The sequence below is a fragment of the Erinaceus europaeus genome, chromosome 12 (genome assembly GCF_950295315.1).
Source record: "Erinaceus europaeus chromosome 12, mEriEur2.1, whole genome shotgun sequence".
Classification (NCBI taxonomy): Eukaryota; Metazoa; Chordata; class Mammalia; order Eulipotyphla; family Erinaceidae; genus Erinaceus; species Erinaceus europaeus.
The window spans coordinates 68,773,727-68,795,258 of record NC_080173.1 but is presented as its reverse complement, the minus strand read 5'-3'; the positions used below and the strand labels follow the sequence as shown (position 1 = coordinate 68,795,258).

Here is a 21,532-nt window from a genome sequence, read left to right as displayed (position 1 = left end):
GGGCAGAGGGTAGATAGCTTAGTGGTTATGCAAGGAGACTCTCATGCCTGAGGCTCCAAAGTCCCAGGTTCAATACCCTGCACCACCATAAGCCAGAGTTGAGCAGTGCTCTTGTAAAAATCAAACAAAACAATCAAACAAAAAAATTTAAGTGATTTTAAATTGGGAGAAAAACTTGAGAAATGATAACATTTGGCTTAATGAAATTACAATTCATTGACTAGATTATTTTAAAGAACTGGTATTGTGAACTCAGAACTCTCTTAACTGATATTGGCCGATTAAATGCTCTGAGCAGCTTCAGGTGGAGATCATTCGTAATTTTTTTTTTTTTTGCCTCCAGGGTTATTGCTGGGGCTCAGTGCCTGCACCATGAATCCACTGCTCCTGGAGGCCATTTTTCCCCCTTTTGTTGTCCTTGTTGTAGCCTTGCTGTGGTTATTATTATTATTGATGTCATTATTGTTGGATAGACAGAAATGGAGAGAGGGGGAGAAAGATAGACACCTGCAGACCTGTTTCACCACCTGTGAAGCGATACTTCTGCAGGTGGGGAGCTGTGGGCTCGAACTGGGATCCTCACGCAGGTCCTTGCGCTTTGTGCCACGGGCACTTAACTGCGCTACCACCCGACCCCCTTAATCTTTTTTTTTAATTCGTCTGGGTAGTGAATCTAGGCCTCATGCATGAGTAATACTGCTGATTGGTCTCCTGGTCTAATTTTCTCTTCTTTCCTTCCTTCCTTTTTCCTTCCATTATTATTATAATTTTTTATTAGTTTTATTTATTGGATAGAGACAGCCAGAAATTGAGAGATGGGGGTAATAGAGAAGGATAGAGACAGATACCTGCAGCACAGCTTCACCACTTACAAAGCTTTCCCCCTGTATGTGGGGACCGGGGGCTTGAAGCCGGGTCCTTGTGCATTGTAAGGTGCGCTCAACCAGGTGCACCAGCACCCAGCCCCCTATTATAATTTTTAAGCGATGGAGGTAGAGACAGACAGCACAACTCCACCATGTAAGGAGCCTTGGTGCCTTCTGTGTGCTCCTATGTGTTAGAGGCATTTGAACCGAGGGCTTCATGCACCGAAAACATAGCAACATATGCTCTGTTAGTATGATATATCTCCTGTCCCTACTGTTACATTTATTATTCTTTTTGCTGCTGGGGTTTCACTGGGCCTTACTGTCTATAATACCAGTGGCAGACTTTTTTTTTTTTTCTCTTCCAGGGTTATTGCTGGGCTCGGTGTCTGCACCATGAATCCACCGCTCCTGGAGGCCATTTTCCCCCCCTTTTTGTTGTAGCCTCGTTTTGGTTATTACTATTGCTATTGTTGATGTTGTTCGTTGTTGGATAGGACAGAGAGAAATGGAGAGAGGAGGTGAAGACAGAGAGGGGGAGAGAAAGATAGACACCTGCAGACCTGCTTCACCACCTGTGAAGCGACTCCCCTGCAGGTAGGGAGCCGGGCGCTCGAACCTTGATCCTTATGCTGGTCCCTGTGCTTTGCGCCACATGCACTTAACCCACTGCGCCACCGCCTGACCCCCGACTTTTTTTTTTTTCATTGATAGTGAGCGAAGTAGAGATACTACACTTCACTGGTGAAGCTTCTCCTTTGCATGATACTCTGATGTGGTGACCCAGGGATCAAACCCAGGTTTTATGTGTGGCAAAGTAAGCCCTCCTAGTGAGCCATCTCCTAGATCCACAATTTATTTTCTTCCTCTTTTTTTTTCTTTTTGTAGAGTTATTTATTTAGTGAGAGAGGATCATTGTCACTCTGGCAAGCATGTAGTGCCAGAGATGGAATTCGGGACCTCATGTTTGAGAGTTCAGTGCTTTATACACTGTGTCACCTCCCTGGCAGTTGCTTCTTTTTCAGTCCATGACTAGAAAAAAAATCAGGGCAAGGGTAGACAGCATAATGTTTATGAAAGAACCTCTCATGACTGAGGCCCCAAAGTCCCAGGATTAATCCCCCACACCACCATAATAAATCAGAGCTGAGTAGTGCTCTGGGGAAAAAAAAATACACCTTTCATATAGACTGACTAAACAGGTCTGAGAATACTGCTTTTCTTTTCTTAAAAAATTTTATAACTAGGGACTAGGTTGGTGGTGCAACTGATTGAATGCACAAGAAACTGGGTTCAAAATCCCCCCACTTACAGGGGGGATATTTAATGAGTGGTGAAGCAGGGCTGCAGATGTCTTTTCTCCCTTTCTGTTTCCTGCTTCCCTCTCAACTTCTCTTTATCAAAAATAAGTAAAATATTTAAAAAAGTTATATACCTAATAGGTATTCTAATAATCTTGGCTGAAGGAAAGTTAAAATAAAAGCTATTTGAATGAGAGAAAGTGTGAGAACAAAACACTGTTTAACTCTCCATTATTGGATTTTTTTGTTTGTTTGTTTTTTTACGGGAGCACTGTTCAGCTTTGGCTTATAGTTGTGGGGGGGGGGGATTGAACCTGGTACTTTGGAGCCTCAGGCACTTGAGTCTGTTTGCATAACCATTATGCTATTTACCCTCTGTCCTTCTTTTTGGTCTTTACTACTTTCGTGGTGCTGGGGATTGAAAACTAGGGCCTCATACATACAAAGCAGGCATTCCATTGCTAAGTCACTTTCCCAACTACCTAAAATAAAATTGTTAAGCTTGTTGGGCCATCAGGGAAAGAGCTCAGTTGGTAGAATGTGAGATTTGTATACTTAATGCTCCCAGTTTGATCCCTGGCAGCCCCTGTATAGGAGTGGTACTCAGGCTTCTTTTTTCTGATTTTTAAAATTAGAAATAATGCATTGGGTGGGTGAGGAGAATACAGGTCCATGAAGGATGATAAATGACATAGTGGGGGTTGTATTGTTAAATGGGAAACTGGGGAATATTATGCATGTACAAACTATTGTATTTACTGTTGAATATAGAACATTAATTCCCCAATAAAGAAATAAATTATAAAAAAAAGAAATAATGCATTGGAATTTAGTATGTCTGATTGGAGGAAAGTTTTTTTTTCCCTTCAATTTAGAAAAAGAAGTTGTTGGGGGCCAGGTGGTAGCGCAGTGGGTTAAGCATACATGGTGTGAAGCACAAGGATCCCAGTTGGAGCCCCTGGCTTCCCTCTTGCGGGGGGGGGGGGGGTGTCACTTCACAAGCAGTGAAGCGGGTCTGCAGACGTCTATTCTTTCTCTCCCTCTGCTGGTCTTCCCCATCTCTTGATTTCTCTCTGTCCTATCCAACAACAACAGCAATAGCAATAACAACAAGGGCAACAAAGTGGGAAAAATGGCTTCCAGGAGCAGTGGATTGCAGGAGTCCCAGTTATAACCAGGGAGGCAAAAAGAAAAAGAAGTTGTTTTATTATTATCAAACACTTTTTAAAAAATTGTTATTGCCAGGCATGGGTAGATGGCATAATTGTTATGCAAACAGTGCCTGAGGCTCCAAAGTCACATGTTCAACCCCCTCTCCCCACCACACACACACACACCATAAACCAACCAAGAACTCAAGAACTTACCAAAAAAAAAAAAAAAAGTGGAATAAAAATTAGGGAAAAATTGTGTTTTTTTTTTAAATAATTTATTTATTTATTGGGAAATTAATGCTTTACATTCAACAGTAAATACAATAGTTTGTACATGCATAACATCCCCCAGATTCCCATTTAACAATACAACCCCCAACTATGTCATTCATCATCTTTCATGGACCTGTATTCTCCCCATCCACCCACCCCAGAGTCTTTTACTTTGGTGTAATACTCCAATTCCATTTCAGGTTCGACTTGTGTTTGGGAAAACTTGTTATTGTCACCATGATTACCACTGGGGATTGGTATGTGCTCCTAATGGCCTTTCTCCCCTCCCTCTTTTTTTTTTTTAAGATTTTATTTATTCATGAGGAATGATAGGAGAGAGAGAGAGAAACAACCAGACATCACTCTGGTACATGTGCTGCTGGGAATTGAACTTGGGACCTCATGGTTGAGAATCCGAAGCCCTATCTTCTGTGCCACCTCCCGGACCACTCCCCTGCCTCTTATCTTTCTGTTTCCATGAGGGTGAGAGAGAGATAATGGCAGCCGGATTCTACTGCTTGGGGAGCTTACTCTCTGCACGTGGGGTTGAATTAGGTTGTTGCACATAGTAACACGTGCACTCTACTAGGTGCACCACCACCCATGCTGAATCTAATGGACTTTGCTAAGATGATATTAAATACATATTTATACCAATTTATATAAATGACTGGATTTGAAAGTTGTCTATGCAAAGGCTAGTTCTTAGAAACTTCATTAATGAGTGCATTCTCTATTTGTATGGTAGCAGACTGCCAAATATTTATATATAAAGCCTTATAATAATTGAGTACTCACTCACTTTACCATGTGTGAAGCCCCACGACAGATCCAGCTTGACATGGGAGCACCACAGCACCCAGGGGAGCTCCCTGGACAGTAAACCAGTGCTATGTTGTCTCTCCCTCTCTCCATCCCCCCGCCCTGCTCCCCCCCACCCCCAACAGAGCACTCTTCAGCTCTGGTTTATGATGGTGTGGGGGATTGAACCTTGGCTTTTGGAGCTTCAGGCTTGAGAGTCTGTTTGCATAACCGTTATGCTATCTACCCCCACCTTCTCCCTCTCAGTCTGTCTGTCTCTCCGAAATAAGAGTGAAAACACTCCCCAGGAGCAGTGGAATTCTGCATCTGCAAGTCCCGGGGGCAACAAACAAAACAAACTTACTATAAACTCTTTTTTTCCCTTAAGATTCATTTGTGAGAGAGAAAAAAAGAGAGAGAAAGAGAGAGAGAGAGAACGAAGCAGGGCATCACTCTGGTCCATGGCAATGCTAGGGACAGAACTCCAGGACCTCATGCCTGAGAGCCCAAACCTTTATTCACTGTGCCAACTCCTGTATTGCTAGTCTGCTATTCAAACTTCATTAAATCTTTTGGAACTTTTAAATTCCGTGTTACTATTTAAAGATAAAATGCATTTATACAAGCTTATCCTGTCTGGGATTACCGCCTTATAATTAGCATTGCCATGAAATTTTAATTCCTGATGGCATGTGATAGCAAACATTATTGTAGTTCCTTATACGAAGGAGAATGAGTGTGGCATGCTGAAAGTATTGATAAACCTAAGTCACAAACAATATCATGGGAAGATCAGGCCCATTGAAGTCACCAACTTTGGCTGAGGCATTTGCCACCTCTTATTGTTACTTTTCTCTCTTTTTTTCTTTCTCTTTTTTTATCAGCACTATTCAGCCCTGGTGCAGGGTTTGAACCTGGAAAGAGTCTGTATATGCTGTCAAATACCCCTCCCATGTCACTTTTTCTTATGTAGCTTGAAGGAATAACAAATCAGTAAGAGAATTATTGATATATCAGGTTATTGGGAAAAATGATTTTTTAAAATTTTTTTCTTTTTCCTCCAGCGTTATCACAGGTTCAGTATCAACTGTTCCTGGTGGCCATTTTTTTTTTTTTCCATTTTATTGGATAGGACAGAGAGAAATTGAGAGAAGAGGAGATCGAGAAAGAAAAACACTTGAAGACATGCTTCACCACCTATGAATCATCCCCTCTGCAGATGGGTATCCGGAGGCTCTAACTGGGATCCTTGTGCTTTGCAGTATGTGTGCTTAACCTGCTGCCCTACCACCCACCCCCCTTTTTTAAAGTTTTTCTGTGCAAAGATGCATCATGACTTTTCTGACAACCCATTTTCATTAGAGCATACGGGATAGTGTGCCTACTTTGTCGTGCAGATCATGAGCTGAATCTTAGAACATGTTAAATTGGGAGAGTAGATTGGGACAAGCCTCATTAATTTTTCAGTTTATTAGGATAATGTCATTAGGCCAGTACCAATAAAGTAGATAACTAGGTTGTATTTTAGCATTTAGTGATTTCCCTGGCTCTTATAAAGCTAATGTTTAATTTCCTTTTGATTCCGTTTCATAGTGACTTAAAAGACTTTTCAGTACTGGAATGTACCTTAGAAAAATTTTTCTAGTTTCTATTAATATAAGAATTTTAAACAGTTTATTGATTTTCTGTAGTCCTAGGGCTTTATTATTCCAGGCCATTTTTTTTTTTTTAAGATGGAAAAGGGTGGGGGCTAGGGAGACTGCAAAAAGACTTTTGTGCCTGAGGCACCAGAGGTTATAGGTTCAAACCCCAGTACCACCATATGCCAGCATTGAACAGTGCTCTGATTAAATAATAGCTATAACAGTAACAATTTAAAAAGAAAGAAAAGGAAACGGGGAGACACACAGACAGAAGCCAGAGCAACAAAGCTTCTTTCTCCCAGTATTATGGTACTCCTATGTGTGCTGGGCATTCAGACGGGTTGTGTGCATGGCAAGGCAGGCACCCTCCTAGGTGAGCACCCTCCTATGGCAGTAGAATATTTTACTTTATGCCTTTTTTGAAAAATTCTATGCATAGACAATACATTAACTTAGTGCATCATTGGCCTAACAATGAGGGAAAGAGAGAAAGAGAGAGAACTTTCATGTATGTTACCAAAGATTGAGCCAGGGGCCTTATCATGCAAGTACACACTGTCCACTGAGCCACCACACCTGATATTGAAACAGTATTTCTTTTTTTTTTTTTTTAATTTCTTTATTGGGGAATTAATGTTTTACATTCAACAGTAAATACAATAGTTTGTACATGCATAACATTCCCCAGTTTCCCATTTAACAATACAACCCCCACTAGGTCATTTATCATCCTTCATGGACCTGTATTCTCCCCACCCACCCACCCACCCCAGAGTCTTTTACTTGGGTGCAATATGCCAATTCCATTTCGGGTTCTACTTCTGTTTTCTTTTCTGCTCTTGTTTTTCAACTTCTGCCTGAGAGTCAGATCATCCCTTCTGTTTCTGACTTATTTCACTCAACATGATTTTTTCAAGGTCCATCCAAGATCGGCTGAAAACGGTGAAGTCACCATTTTTTACAGCTGAGTAGTATTCCATTGTGGATATATACCACAACTTGCTCAGCCACTCATCTGTTGTTGGACACCTGGGTTGCTTCCAGGTTTTGGCTATCACAAATTGTGCTGCCAAGAACATATGTGTACACAGATCTTTTTGATGGATGTGTTGGGTTCCTTAGGATATATCCCCAGGAGAGGAATTTCAGGGTCATAGGGTAGGTCCATTTCTAGCCTTCTGAGAGTTCTCCAGACTGTTCTCCACAGAGGTTGGACCAGTTTGCATTCCCACCAGCAGTGCAGGAGGGTTCCTTTGACCCCACACCCTGTCCAGCATTTGCTGCTGTTACCTTTTCTGATGTATGACATTCTCACAGGAGTGAAGTGATATCTCATTGTTGTCTTGATTTGCATTTCTCTGACAATCAGAGACTTGGAGCATTTTCTCATGTGTTTCTCAGCCTTTTGGATCTCTTCTGTGGTGAATATTCTGTCCAAGTCCTCCCCCCATTTTTGGATGGGGTTATTTGTTGTCTTGTTGTTGAGTCTGGCAAGCTCTTTATATATGTTAGTTATTAAACTCTTATCTGATGTATGGCATGTAAAGATCTTCTCCCATTCTGTGAGGGGTCTCTTGGTTTGGGTAGTGGTTTCTTTTGCTGTGCAGAAGCTTTTTAATTTGATGTAGTCCCATAGGTTTATACTTGTCTTAGTCTTCTTTGTAATTGGATTCGTTTCATTGAAAATGTCTATAAAATTTATGTGGAAAAGAGTTCTGCCAATATTTTCCTCTAAGTATGTGATAGTTTGTGGTCTAATATCCAAGTCCTTGATCCACTTGGAAATTACTTTTGTATTTGGTGAAATACAGTGATTCAGTTTCATTCTTCTGCATGTTTCAACCCATTGTTTCCAACACCATTTGTTGAAGAGACTCTGCTTTCCCCATGTAATAGTCTGGGCCCCTTTGTCAAAGATTAGATGTCCATAGGTGTGGGGCCTCATTTCTGGGCTCTCAATTCTATTCCACTGGTCAGTGTGTCTATTCATGTTCCAGTACCAAGCAGTTTTGATGACAATGGCCCTATAATAATACATTTTGAGATCTGGGAGTGTGATGCCTCCGGTTCTGTTCTTTTTTCTCAAGATTGTTTTGGCAATTCTAGGTCTTTTCTGGTTCCAGATAAACATTTGTAGCATTTTTTCTATTCTCCTAAAAAAATGTGCTTGGGATCTTGATGGGGATAGCATTAAATTTGTAGATGGCTCTGGGTAATATATTCATTTTGATGATGTTAATTCTTCCAACCCATGAACATGGAATATCTTTCCACTACTTTGTGTCTTTTTCAGTTTCTTTGAGTAGTGACTCATAATTTTCAGTATACAAGTCTTTCACTTCTTTGGTTAGGTTTACTCCTAGATATTTTATTGTTTTTGTTGCTATAGTAAAAGGAACTGATTTCTGGATTTCAGTTTCTTCTAACTTAGTGTTTGCATAGAGGAATGCCACTGACTTTTGAATGTTAATTTTGTAGCCTGACACCTTACTGTATTGCCTGATGATTTCCAAAAGCTTCTTGCTGGATTCCTTAGGTTTTTCCATGTATACTATCATGTCATCTGCAAATAAGGAGAGTTTGACTTCTTCTCTTCCAATCTGTATCCCTTGAATTCCTTGCTCCTGCCTGATTGCTATGGCAAGAACTTCCAACACTATGTTGAATAGTAATGGTGATAGTGGGCAGCCCTGTCTACTACCTGATCTGAGTGGAAATGCTTCCAGTTTTTCACCATTGAGTATGATGCTGGCTGTAGGTTTGCTATATATAGACTCCACTATCTTCAGGAATTTTCCATCTATTCCCATTTTTTGTAGTGTTCTGATCATAAAGGGATGTTGTATTTTGTCAAAGGCTTTCTCTGCATCTATTGAAACAGTATTTCTTTTTTTCTTTTTTGCCTCCAAGGTTATTGCTGGGATTCGCCTCCCCCCCCCCTTTAAAAATTATATTTGTGGGGGCTGGTGGTGGCTCAGCGGGTTAAGCGCACATGGCTGAGGCCCAAGGACCGGTGTAAAGATCCTGGTTCGAGCTCTTGGCTTCTCACCTGCAGGAAAGTCGCTTCACAGGCGGTGAAGCAGGTCTGCAGGTGTCTATCTTTCTCTCCCCCTCCTCTCTTGATTTCTCTCTGTTCTGTCCAACAACCACAGCAATAACAACAGTAATAGCGATTAAACAATAAGGAACAAAAGGGAAAAAAGCCTCCAGGAGCAGTGGATTCTTAGTGCAGGCGCCGAGACCCAGCAATAACCCTGGAGACCAAAAAAAAAAAAAAAAAAAAAAAAAAAAAACCAACTATTTATTTACTTATTGGATAGAGACAGCCAGAAATTGAAAGGAGGGAGGAGATAGATAGATACATAGATAGAGACAGATACACCTGCAGCACTGCTTTACCACTTGTGAAGCTTTCCCCCTGCAGGTGGGGACTGAGGTCTTGAGGTCTTGGATCCTTGTGCATTGTAACATGCGTTCCACCAGGTGTGCCACCATCCAGCCCTGAAACAGTATTTCTTAAAAAAAACCAAATAGTTTTTATGCTTGAGATTCTTTGGAAGACACTTAAATTTAAACACTGCAGTTTTTTCTAAATACTGTTCTGTGGAATAAGATTACAAGAATGAATTGATTCATAATTCCAGAACATTTTGAATTTGCAAAATGGGTTATTTATTTATTAAAAGATTTATTTGTTGGGGAGACCTGAGCACTGTTGTGGTACACGTGATGCCGGAGATTGAACTCAGGTTCTCGTGCTTGAGAGTCCAGTGTTTCATCCATTGGTCTACCTCCTGAGTCATGCAAAATTGATCTTTACCTTGAGGCCTTTAAATGTTTCTAGGGGATAAATATAAAACATGGTTTATGTCTCATACTTTCATTAATGCAAGACTTTTGAATTCCAATGAAACATTCAGCCTGCAAAAGCCTAGGGTTTACACAGCATTGTGAGGCATTGAGGGTGATAAATGTAAAACAATTGAAAGAGATAAATCTTCCCAACTCAATGGGGACATAATTCAGTTACATATAACATTCATAAATAAGTGAATGACAAGCCAGTTGTTGACTTAAATGCTCAGATTGCAGCCTGGGAGGTGATGCAGTGTTAGAGCATAGGAATTCCTTGTATGAATTCCCATTGACCTGCTTTTTATATAATCAGTGAATATTTTGCATATCATTCTTCACTTTATTATGAGATGAGCTTTTTACTTACCTATTTTCATCAGTTATACTTTCACATGGTTTTAAAAGCCATATAGAGGACTGGTGATTTAAATTACTTAGTGCCATGTACTTGACCTAGGTTCAAGCCCAGCCCCTACTGCATTGAAGGAAGCTTTGGTGCTCTGGTCATTTTTACACTCCCTTTGCCTCTCTGTCTCATCTAAAAAAAAAAAAAAAGTCCCATTGTTGGCACCAGCAAGATATTAACCTGGATAGTGTGCCTGCTTTGCCATGGGTTTAAGCCCAACTCCAATCACCCTTGGTGTGTTATTTTTCCTTCTCTCCCTCTGTTTCTTTCTAAAAAGTTGGCTGGGAACGATGAAGCCTTGGCAATCACAAAATAAATAAAAGCCACATAGTTTCACAAAATTTGTTACAGTAAAGCATCTTTCCCTAGCCTCTTCCCACTTTCATTTATTTTAGCATTTATACACATATGTACCAGAGCACTGCTCAGCTTTGGCTTATGGTGGTGCTGAGGATTGAACCTGGGGCTGTTGGTGAAAGACTTTGTACGTAACTATCATGCTATCTCTCAAGCCCCTGATACATTTTACCATTTGTCTATAAATAATATACTTGCCTTCATATGTCTTGTTTCCCCATTTTTAGGTATTATCTGTTGGTTTCTTACTATGAAAGAATAGTATTGGGTCTCTTCTCTCCTTACCCTCAATACTTGCTTTTTTTTTTTTTTGTAATTTGCTTTTCCCTCTTTTGTTGCCCATGTTTTATTGTTGTAGTTATTATTATTGTTGTTATTGATGTCATCATTGTTGGATAGGACAGAGAGAAATGGAGAGACATGGGGAAGATGGAGAGGGGGAAGAAAGATAAACACCCGCAGACCTGATTTGCCTGTGAAGCAACTACCCTGCAGGTGGGGAGCCGGGGGCTTGAACCGGGATTCTTAGGCCGGTCCTTGGGCTTTGCACCATGTGCGCTTAACAGGCTGCACTACTGCCCGATCCCCTCAATACTCAATGCTTTTCCCTCCCAATACTCTCCACTCAACTTTTATTATATCAGTAGCCTTTATATTATGAATATCAATGCTATCAAGAATTTAGTTGGCATAATGCTATGTTCCATTTTTTCATGTGTAGTATTGCTTTTTATTTGCTGAACATTGTAGGTACTTGTCATTCGTTCAGCCTCCTCTTCACTAATTTCATAATTTTTCAGATATTTAGGTGGTTAGATATTGTTAATTTTTATCTGTAAAATCTCTGATTCTTTGACTGACTGCAGTCGGAGTTGTTTGCCTTCTGTATCTGGTACCTGTTACCAGCATCCTGGAACTTTTTTTTTGTATTTCTGTTCTGCTATGGAGAAATTATTTTCTAAAACTATTTTCTTTCTTTCTTTTCTTTTTTCTTTTTTTTCTTTTAAGATTTTATTTACTTAGTAGTGAGAAAGATAGGAGAGAGAGAAAGAACCAGGTATCACTCTGGTACATGTGCTGTTGGGGTTTGAACTTCGGACCTCATGTTTGAGAATGCAGTGCTTTATCCACTGTGACACCTCCTGGACCACGGAATTTTCCATTTCTCCATTAATTTATTTGCTCTTTGTGGCTGAGAATATCCTCCAGTAGCATCCTGAGAAAGAATACATTAGAGATAAATAGTCTTTCTAGGGTAGTCGGGCAGTAATGCAGCAGGTTAAGTGCACAAAGCGCAAGGACTGGTGTAAGGATCCTGATTCGAGCTTCCGGCTCCCCACCTTCAGGGGAGTCGCTTCACAGGCGGTGAAACAGGTCTGCAGTTATCTTTCTCTCCCCCTGTCTGTCTTCCCCTCCTCTCTCCATTTCTCTCTGTCCTATTCAACAACGACATCAATAATAACAATAATTACAATAAAACAACCAGGGCAACAAAAGGGAATAAATACATAAATAAAATTTAAAAAATAGTCTTTCCAGATTCTTTAAAAAAATTAAACCTTCAAAAAAAAATAAAGCAGTATTACTACTGTACTCTTGATCCATTTTGCAATGCAACCAGGGAAGTGGTGAAGTGGCTAGAGTGATAGATTTACAAGCATAAGATACTGAGTTTGGTGCCTGGCATCACATAAACCAGAAAGATGTTGTGATTCTTTCCTCTCCATCATTAATACATAAAATCTTAAAAAAAAAATATTTCTATATTATTTTATTCCCTTTTATTGCCCTTATTTTTTATTGTTGTAGTTATTGTTGTCGTTGTTGGATAAGACAGAGAGAAATGGAGAGAGGAGGGGAAGACAGGGGGAGAGAAAGATAAGCATCTGCAGACCTGCTTCACTTGTGAAGTGACACCCCCCCCCCCCTGCAGGTGGGGAGCCGCGGTCTCAAACGGTATCCTTATGCGGGTCTTTGCGCTTTGCGCCACCTGCTCTTAACCTGCTGCACTACCGCCCTACTCCCAATACATAAAATCTTAAAACTTTTTTTTTTTTTTTTTGGTTGGGGCCATGTGGTCGTGTACCTTGCAAGTGCACATATATATGCACAAGGACTTGGGCTCAGCTCTAGGTCTTCAACAGCAGGGGGAAACTTCACAGGTGGTGAGTCAAGTGTCTCCCTTCCCCTCTCAATTTCTCTCTGTCCTATCAAATAAAAATAAATATTAAACTTTTTTTTTTTTTTTTCCAAAAGCAACAAGGGCAACAAAAGGGAATAAATAGCCTCCAGGAGCAGTGGATTTGTAATGTAGGCACTCCAGCAATAACCCTGGAGGCAAAACCAAAAAAAAACCCAACTTGCCACATTGCTTTAACTCGACGCTTACATGTATAGGTATGTATGTGTGTGTATATAATTCTTTTCTGAATTATTTTTAACTAAGTTGTTGAGATCATGACACTTGACCCATAGAAATTTTGCTAGTTTCTCCTAAGAACAAGGACACTGTCTTATTTAATCACCTACATTATAGAACCCCCCAAATTTAACATTTATTTAGTCTCTTGTATAAAGAACTACTTGTCCCAGTCATATATTTAATTACTTTTTAAATTGATTTTTATTTATCACATGAGAAAGTGTTCTGTGTGAGACAGAGAAAGGGGAGGAAAAGAGAGATAAGCTAGACCATCTTGTATCTTTGGTACAAGCAGTGCCGACATTGAACCAGGAACCTTAGCTATGAAAGTCAGTTTTGCTACCAGTTAAGCCATTTTTCCCAACTGCGCAGTCATATACTTTAAAGTCCAGTTAAAAATCATTTTTGCTTTGTTGCCAAGTTTTTCTTTTCTTTTTCTTTCTTTTTTTTTTTTTTTTTTGCCATCAGCCACTTGGGCTTGGTGCTTGCACTTCAAATCCACAATTTCTGGTGATGTTTTTTGCCCCTTTTCTTGTCATTTGATAGAGAGAAATTGAAAGGGACAAATCGAGAAAGACACTCGCAGACCTGCTTCACTGGTCATGAAGTGCCCTTCCTGTAGGTGGGGAGATGGGACTCGGACTTGGGTACTTGCGGGTATCCTTGTGCATAGTACTGTGTGCGCTTAACCGGTGCACCACCACCTGGCCCTACCCAGCCCCCCATCTTTATTTTCCTTAATGCAGAACTAACCCTATCCCTTCTTATGTTTCATGTCGTTTATCATTCATTGACATATTTGAAGAGCCTAGGTCAGTTGTTTTGTAAAAGTTCCTACAGTCTGGTTCTAATTGTTTCATCATTGCTAGATTGAATTGAAGGGCCAAGAGAGAGTTCAGCACCTACTCTTGTGAACCTCTGGGCTTGATTGCTGGCACCCACGTAGAATCACCATAGATGGCGTAGCCATTCTATAAGGTGTGGGTTGGTATGTCATTTTGTTGTTGTTTTTCAGACTTTATTGAGAAAAATGAATCCAGGGTGGTCTGGGAGGTGGCGCAGTGGCTAAAGTATTGGATTCTGGAGTTCAATCCCTGGCAGCACGTGTACCAGAGTGATGTCTGGTTCTTTCTCTCTCCTTCCTCATGAGTAAATAAATTCTTACCAAATAAATAAATAAATAAATAAGTAAATAAACAAGTAAATCCAGGTCCCAATGTCCCACAACGCCCACCCCAGCTGTAAGTTAAAGAGTGATGGAGGACCACTTGACTCAGGTGGGGATGAGAAGGGAAGAGAGCCCACATACAGCCAACCAGAACGAGCTTCGTATCCTTTGGTTATGGGACCTTGGGCTTCCAGGAGTCCCAGGTTGCTGGAGGAGTACTGCTGTCCCACTGGCTAGGACTCTGCCGGCAGTGGCCCTCCTCCCATTGAGCTCACCAGTGGCTCCATTGGTCTCAGAACAAGTGGGCTTGGGGAGTATACCCCTAGGAGTTCTCCAAGAGCAAATGATATGTTGAGGGCAAACTTGGGGTAGATGCAAAGATCTACAAAACTATGTTTATCCTTACAGTGCACTCTTGCCATTTCTATTCAGTTTCATTTAAAAAGTGTTGGTGATAGCCTTCTAAATGGACTTAATATTGTGTTTGTTGTGGCCCTTAGATTGAAAAACACTGGTGGGATGGCAAAATTGCTCAGGTTTGAGCTAGCCCCCACCACATTGAAGGAAACTTGATTGTTGTGGTTTCTTGTTCACACCCGACTCTTTCTCACTGCCTTCTGTCTCTAAAAAACAAACACGACATTGGTTTAGTGAAGTGTAGTTTACAAAATCTTTCCATATACTTAGTCCTCACAGCGATCCCATAAAACACAGATTATCTTTTTACTTTTACAGATAAGGAGATTCAGGCTAAGAGATAGTTCAAGGTTGCACTGCCAGAACTAGTCAGACAGAGTTAGAGGTAGAGCCTGGGTTCTAGGCTTATCTCCCTCTCCACTGTACCTTTGGTTATATTTGATCCAAGTGACTTTCTCTTCCTTTTTTTAAAATTTTAATTCTAGTTGTTCATTATCCTTTCTTAGTCGTTTTAGACTTTCATATCTATGTAATAGGTTCTTTCCTTCCCTATTCTAAACAAGTGGTTCTCAATCTTGGATTTCTGTTAGTGTCATTAAGTGTGAAACTTAATATTCAAATTTCTGGGCCTATAGCAGTGATCCTGATTCTGTAAATCCAAGGTAGAGTTAGCTTTAAAATACTCCACAGGGAATTTTTATATATAGTTAATGTTGAGAACCCTGGATACATTCACATTGTTGAGTTTATGCGGTGGTTGATAGCATAAAGAGACTCTCCTGCCCGAGGCTCCAAAGTCAATCCCTTGCACCATCCTAAACCAGAGCTGAGCAGTGCTCAGGTAAAACAAACAAACAAACAAACAAAAAACAGAATTTGAAAGGAAAAGGAAAATAAGGATTTCTAGGATACTTGGAGAGTTTTGAGCCTTAATGTAATGAGAGATCTGTCATCTCCTGACATTTTTCTGGGTAGGTATAGTCATTTGGAAACATGATCAGACTATGATTTGAGTTGTAAGGAATTTAATGGGTCTCTTTTCCCTAACTGACATCCTCTGTTCACTCTCCTGAAATATTAGAAGTCATAGAGTTAGAATGTATTAATTGAAGTGAACAGCTGGAAAAGATTTCTTATGATATGGTAAATTTGTTTCAGTGTTTAATACTTGTATAAACAATGAATTGTGTAATGTACAAATTTGAACAAATAGTTATACTTTATGCTTCAAGTTAAACAATAGAGTCAATCAGTAAAATGGCACTTTGAGTATTAGTAGTTTTGTTCAGTGTTGAGTAAAACAAAAATTGATAAAGTTTAGGTTTCTTAATATTTCAAATCTCTTTTTGTCTTTCTCTAGTTCTTTTTGGAGGTGGATATCTGCTCAGACAGTAAGAATTATAAGAGGTCAGTTACAAATAATAACTTCTTGGTATTTGCAGTAAAAAACATTTTATGTTCATGTCTTAAAATATTAAATTGTAGGCTTTTATGTTAAAAGTCAACTTCCACCAAAGTGTATTGTATGTTTAAGGGGAATAATGTGAAGTTACAGTATTACACCACCATCTCTCTTTAATTCAGGACTAGAATCAGTGGAAATGGGGCAGGCTGTGGAGTAGCTTCTTGAATGTCTGTACAGCTACTCAGTGATTTTCCATACATGACCTTGCTTTTCTAGTGGCTCATAGTTATGTCAGGAAATACTATTTAGTACGATTGATGATTGCTGGATAAGTATTTTAGCTGTTGATAGTGAACTGTTTTTAGTCTATGCACAGCCATTAGGAAAGGCACCATTTTGTGTGTGTAAGATTTTTTAAAAATAGATTTCATTTATTTATTTATTTTTATTGTTGTTGTTATTGATGTCGTTGGATAGGACAGAGAGAAATGGAGAGAGGAGGTGAAGACGGGGTGGGGGAAGACAGACACCTGCTGCAGACCTGCTTCACTATTTAGAAAACGATATCCCTGCAGTGTGTAAGATTTTTAAAACTTTGATAGGTCAGGTAGAAATTGCACTCTCAAGCAGGAGGTCTTGAGTTCTGTCCCCAGTGCACATGCACCAGAGTGATGTCTAGTTCTTCTTACTCTCCTGTTATTTCTCATGAATAAATAATAAATAAATAAAATCTTAAAAAAAATAAAAAGGCACCAGGAGCAGTGGATTTGTAGTACTGGCACTGAGCCCAGCGATAGGAGGCAAAAAACAAAAAAACTGGAGACTCAAGTTTTTTTTGGTGGTCCAGGAGGTGGCGCAGTGGCTAAGGCACTAGACTCTCAAGCATGAGGTCCTGAGTTCAATCCCTGGCAGCACATGTACCAGAGTGATGTCTGGTTCTTTCTCTCTCTCCCCTATCTTTCTCCTAAATAAATAAATAAAATCTTTAAAAAAAAAAAAAGAGAACTTTAAAAAAAAAGTTTTTTTTTTTTTTAATTTCTTTATTGGGGGATTAATGTTTTACAGTCGACAGTAAATACAATAGTTTGTACATGCATAACATTTCTCAGTTTTCTTTTTCTTTTTTTTTTTTTTACCAGAGCACTGCTCAGCTCTGGCTCATTGAACCTAGGACTTTGGAGCCTCAGGCATGAGAGTCTCTTTGCATAACCATTATGTTGTCTACCGTCTGCACCATTTCTCAGTTGTCCACATAACAATACAATACCCACTAGGTCCTCTGTCATCCTTTTCCAGGACCTGTACTCCCCTCCCACCTAGTCTTTTCTTTGGTGCAATATACCAACTCCAGTTTAAGTTCTGCTTGTGTTTTCTCTTCTGATCTTTTTTAAAAAAATTTTTTTTAATATTTATTTATTTTCCCTTTTGCTGCGCTTGTTGTGGTTATTGATGTCGTTGTTGGATAGGACAGAGAGAAATTGAGAGAGGAGGGGAAGACAGAGATGGGGAAAGAAAGACACCTGCTTCACCACCTGTGAAGCAACTCCCCTGCAGGTGGGGAGCCGGGGGCTCGAACCAGGATCCTTATGCCAGTCCTTGTGCTTTGTGCCACGTGCGCTTAACCCACTATGCCACCGCCTGACTCCCTTTTTTCAACTTTTTATTAAAAAAAAGTTTGAGAGGTAGTTTTAGAGCTTCAAACCTATGGTTTCTTCATATGTGGGTGCTCTACCACTGAACTACAGCTCAATACCGCTAACTTTTTTTTTTTGAGAAATATGTATAATTATTTCATTTGGTAGGACAGAGAGACATTGAAAAGGGAAGAAGAGGTGAAGGAAAAAAAAAAAACAACTGCGGGCACTGCTTTACCACTAGTGAATTTTCCCTCCTGTAGGTGGGGACTGGAGGCTTGAACCTGTGTCCTTGTGCACAGTAACATGTGCACTCAACTGGGTGCTTGACCTTAGGACATACATTTTTTTCTTTTTTAAATTTCTTTATTGGGGAATTACATTTGACAATAAATACAATAGTTTGTACATGCATAACATTTTTCAGTTTTCTTAGGACATATTTTTAAATAATAAATTATATATATATATTTAAAAATTTTTAAAAAATATTTATTTTATTTATTTATTCCCTTTTGTTGCCCTTGTTGTTTTATTGTTGTAGTTATTATTGTTGTTGTCATTGTTGGATAGGACAGAGAGAAATGGAGAGAGGAGGGGAAGACAGAGAGGAGGAGAGAAAGATAGACACCTGCAGACCTGCTTCACCGCCTGTGAAGCGACTCCCGTGCAGGTGGGGAGCCGGGGTTCGAACCGGGATCCTTATGCCGGTCCTTGTGCTTTGCGCCACCTGCGCTTAACCCGCTGCCCTACAGCCCGACTCATATATATATATATATATATATATTTAACCAGAGAACTGTTTATGGTGATTCTGGGGGTTGTGCCTGAGGCCCCTGATGCCTCAGAATATTATATATATTTAAAAAAAATTTTAATATTTATTTTTCCTTTTGTTGCCCTTTTTTTTTTTAATTATTGTTGTAGTTATTATTGTTGTTGTTGTTAGGACAGGAGAGAAATGAAGAGAGGAAGGGAAGACAGAGAGGGGGAGAGAAAGAGAGACACCTGCTGACCTGCTTCACCACCTGTGAAGCAACTTCCCTGCAGGTGGGGAGCAATTATTTTTAAAGACACCTGCAGCTCTGCTTCACCACTTGTGAAGCTTCCCCCCTGCAGGTGGGGACCAGGAGCTTGAACCTGGTCCTTGGCTCACTATAATGTGAGCACTTAAGTAGGTGGGTCACCACTTGGCCCCTTGGGATGAATTCAAAAAAGATGTATTTTAAGAAAAATCATGGGGATGAGGAGGGTGAGTAGATAGCACAATGGTTATAGAAAGAGACTTTCATGCTTGAGGCTCTGAAGTCCCAGGTTTAATCCCCCTGCACACTTTAAGCCAGAGCTGATCAGTGCTTTGGTTTAAAAAAAAAAAAAAAAAGACTAGGGAAAGAGAGAGACAGGCTGGGAATATGGATCGACCTGTCAACGCCCATGTTCAGCGGGGAAGCAATTACAGAAGCCAGACCCTCCACCTGCACCCCACAATGACCTTGGATCCATACTCCCAGAGGGTTAAAGATTAGGAAAGCTATCGGGGGAGGGGTTGAATTACAGAGTTCTGGTGGTGGGAATTGTGCAAAGTTGTACCCCTCTTATCCTATGGTTTAGTCAGTTTTTCCTTTTTATAAATAAAGAATTAAAAAAGAAAGAAAGAAAAAGTGGTCCTGGATATTCCACAGTGGACAGGGCATTAGACTCTCAAGCATGAGGTCCTTAGTTCAATCCCTGGCAGCACATGTACCAGAGGGAAGTGTGGTTGTCTCTCTCCTCCAGTCTTTCTAATTAATAAATAAAAATTTTTTTAAAAAAAGTAAAGTCATGGGGCAAGTACATACTTTTAATTTCGTTATTTTTTTTTAGAGAATTTTTTTGATATTTATTTATTCCCTTTTGTTGCCCTTGTTTTACTGTTGTAGTTATTATTGTTGTTATTGATGTCATTTTGTTGGATAGGACAAAGAGAAATGGAGAGAGGAGGGGAAGACAGAGAGGGGGAGAGAAAGATAGACACCTGCAGACCTGCTTCACCACCTGTGGAGCGACTCCCTTGCAGGTGGAGAGCCGGGGGCTCAAACCAGAATCCTTACACTGTCCTTGCACTTTGTGCCACCTGCACTTAACCTGCACTATCACCCGACTCCTTCATCATCATTTTAAAGTTATTCTTACTGTTGAATCAACCGCAGTTCTCACTGGTTCTCCAAAATGTGACCCCAGGCCATTCCCCCAGATCCACTGGATAAAGGGAGAGAAACCACAAGGTTGAGAGTCTCAGCTTCCTTTAATAGCACCTCCCAATTGGTGCTGGGACTCTTAACACGAGGTTTCCACTTCACACTGCAGCACTCTACCCAGTGTGCCATTTCTCTGGCCCAATTTGTGTGGTGCTCTGTGTGTGTGTAGCTCACCAGTGTGCTATTTCATCACTGGAGACCTTTTAAAATTATTTATTTAATTTTATTTTTTATTCAGAGGTATATAGAAATGGTGAGATATCACACCGCCAAAGCTTTTTCCATTGACATAAGACCACCCATGAGTTGCCAGGGCTTAAGCCTAGGTCATACATATGACAATACTGGCACCCTACCCAGTGAGCTCTCTTTCAGGTTTTATTTATTTATTTTAAAATTATTTATTCCCTTTTGTTGCCCTTGCTGTTTTATTGTTGTTATTGTTGTTATTGGATAGGATGGAGAGAAATGGAGAGAGGAAGAGAAGACATAGAGGGGGAGAGAGAGACACCTGCAGACTTGCTTCACTGCCTGGTTAGCGACTTCCCTGCAGGTGGGGAGCCGGGGGCTCGAACCGGGATCCTTACACTGGTCCTTGCACTTTGCGCCATGTGCGCTTAACCCACTGCGCTACCACTGACTCCCTTACTTTCTCTTTTCAAAAGATAGGGAGAAATGGGCAGAGAGAGGAGAGAACCAGGGGAAGACACCACACTTCCTCCAGTGCAGTGGCATAGGCTCTGGACTCAATCCTGGGTTGTGTTTGTGAGTTAGGTGAACTCTCAGACTGCCCCAGGAGTGAGATTTCTTTGAGGAAAGGAGAGTTGGTTCTAAGTTTTAGACAGTTACTATGATCTGAATTTTCCTCCCTTGTAGTTAAAAAAAAAAAAAAAGAAAAGAACTGAACTACAATAGCCAAAGAAACTCATTGTCAACTCTACCTTACTTCCAAGTGCCAACTCTTATATATTAGGCTTGTAATCCGTGGCTAGTAGCCTCAGGTGTAGGTTATCACCTGTAACTATTTTACTCACTGTCTCACCATTCTTTCTAGCTGTGCGAGCTCATTTTGAAAGAATAATGGATGAATCGTCCTCCTTGGCCAAACCATTGGAGCTAAACCAGCACTCCCGATTCATAATTGGCTCTATATCTGAAGATAACTCAGAAGATGAGATCAGTAGTCTGGTGAAGCTGGACCTGGAGGAGAAGGAGGGCTCAATGTCACCAGCTTCTGTTGGCTCAGATACTCTCTCTGATTTAGGAATATCTAGCCTACAAGATGGCTTGGCCTTACACATGAGGTAAGAGAGAGAAGTTTAACGTTGGCATATTTAATCTGTCCTGTTGATTTTGTTCTGAGGAGAATGATAATTTTAATCAAGATTTTCATTTTTTTCTTCTGACAATGAAATTAAAACTTTGCTGAGTAGGAGATAATTATTTTGCCACGAGTGCAGGTTTTATACACACACACCTCACTAAAAAATATATATATGTGTATATATATATGTTTTTTTAAAAATATTTATTTAGTCCCTTTTCTTGCCTTTGTCTTATTGTTGTAGTTATTGATGTCGTCGTTGTTGGATA

General features: G+C 40.2%; 1 protein-coding gene across 8 annotated transcripts in view; it reads left to right on the top strand.

The window, feature by feature from the left end:
- The window catches only part of LOC103108101 (acetyl-CoA carboxylase 1), a 338,374-nt gene that overhangs the window by 93,073 nt on the left and 223,769 nt on the right, over positions 1-21,532 (top strand). For 4 of the 8 annotated variants that reach the window (XM_060203908.1, XM_060203907.1, XM_060203910.1 and 1 more), the window contains exons 2-3: positions 16,024-16,070; positions 20,994-21,243. In XM_060203908.1, the coding sequence (XP_060059891.1) occupies positions 16,024-16,070; positions 20,994-21,243 (297 nt within the window). The remainder of the gene's footprint in view (positions 1-16,023; positions 16,071-20,993; positions 21,244-21,532) is intronic. The other 4 variants (XM_060203911.1, XM_060203912.1, XM_060203913.1 and 1 more) reach the window with 1 other exon arrangement.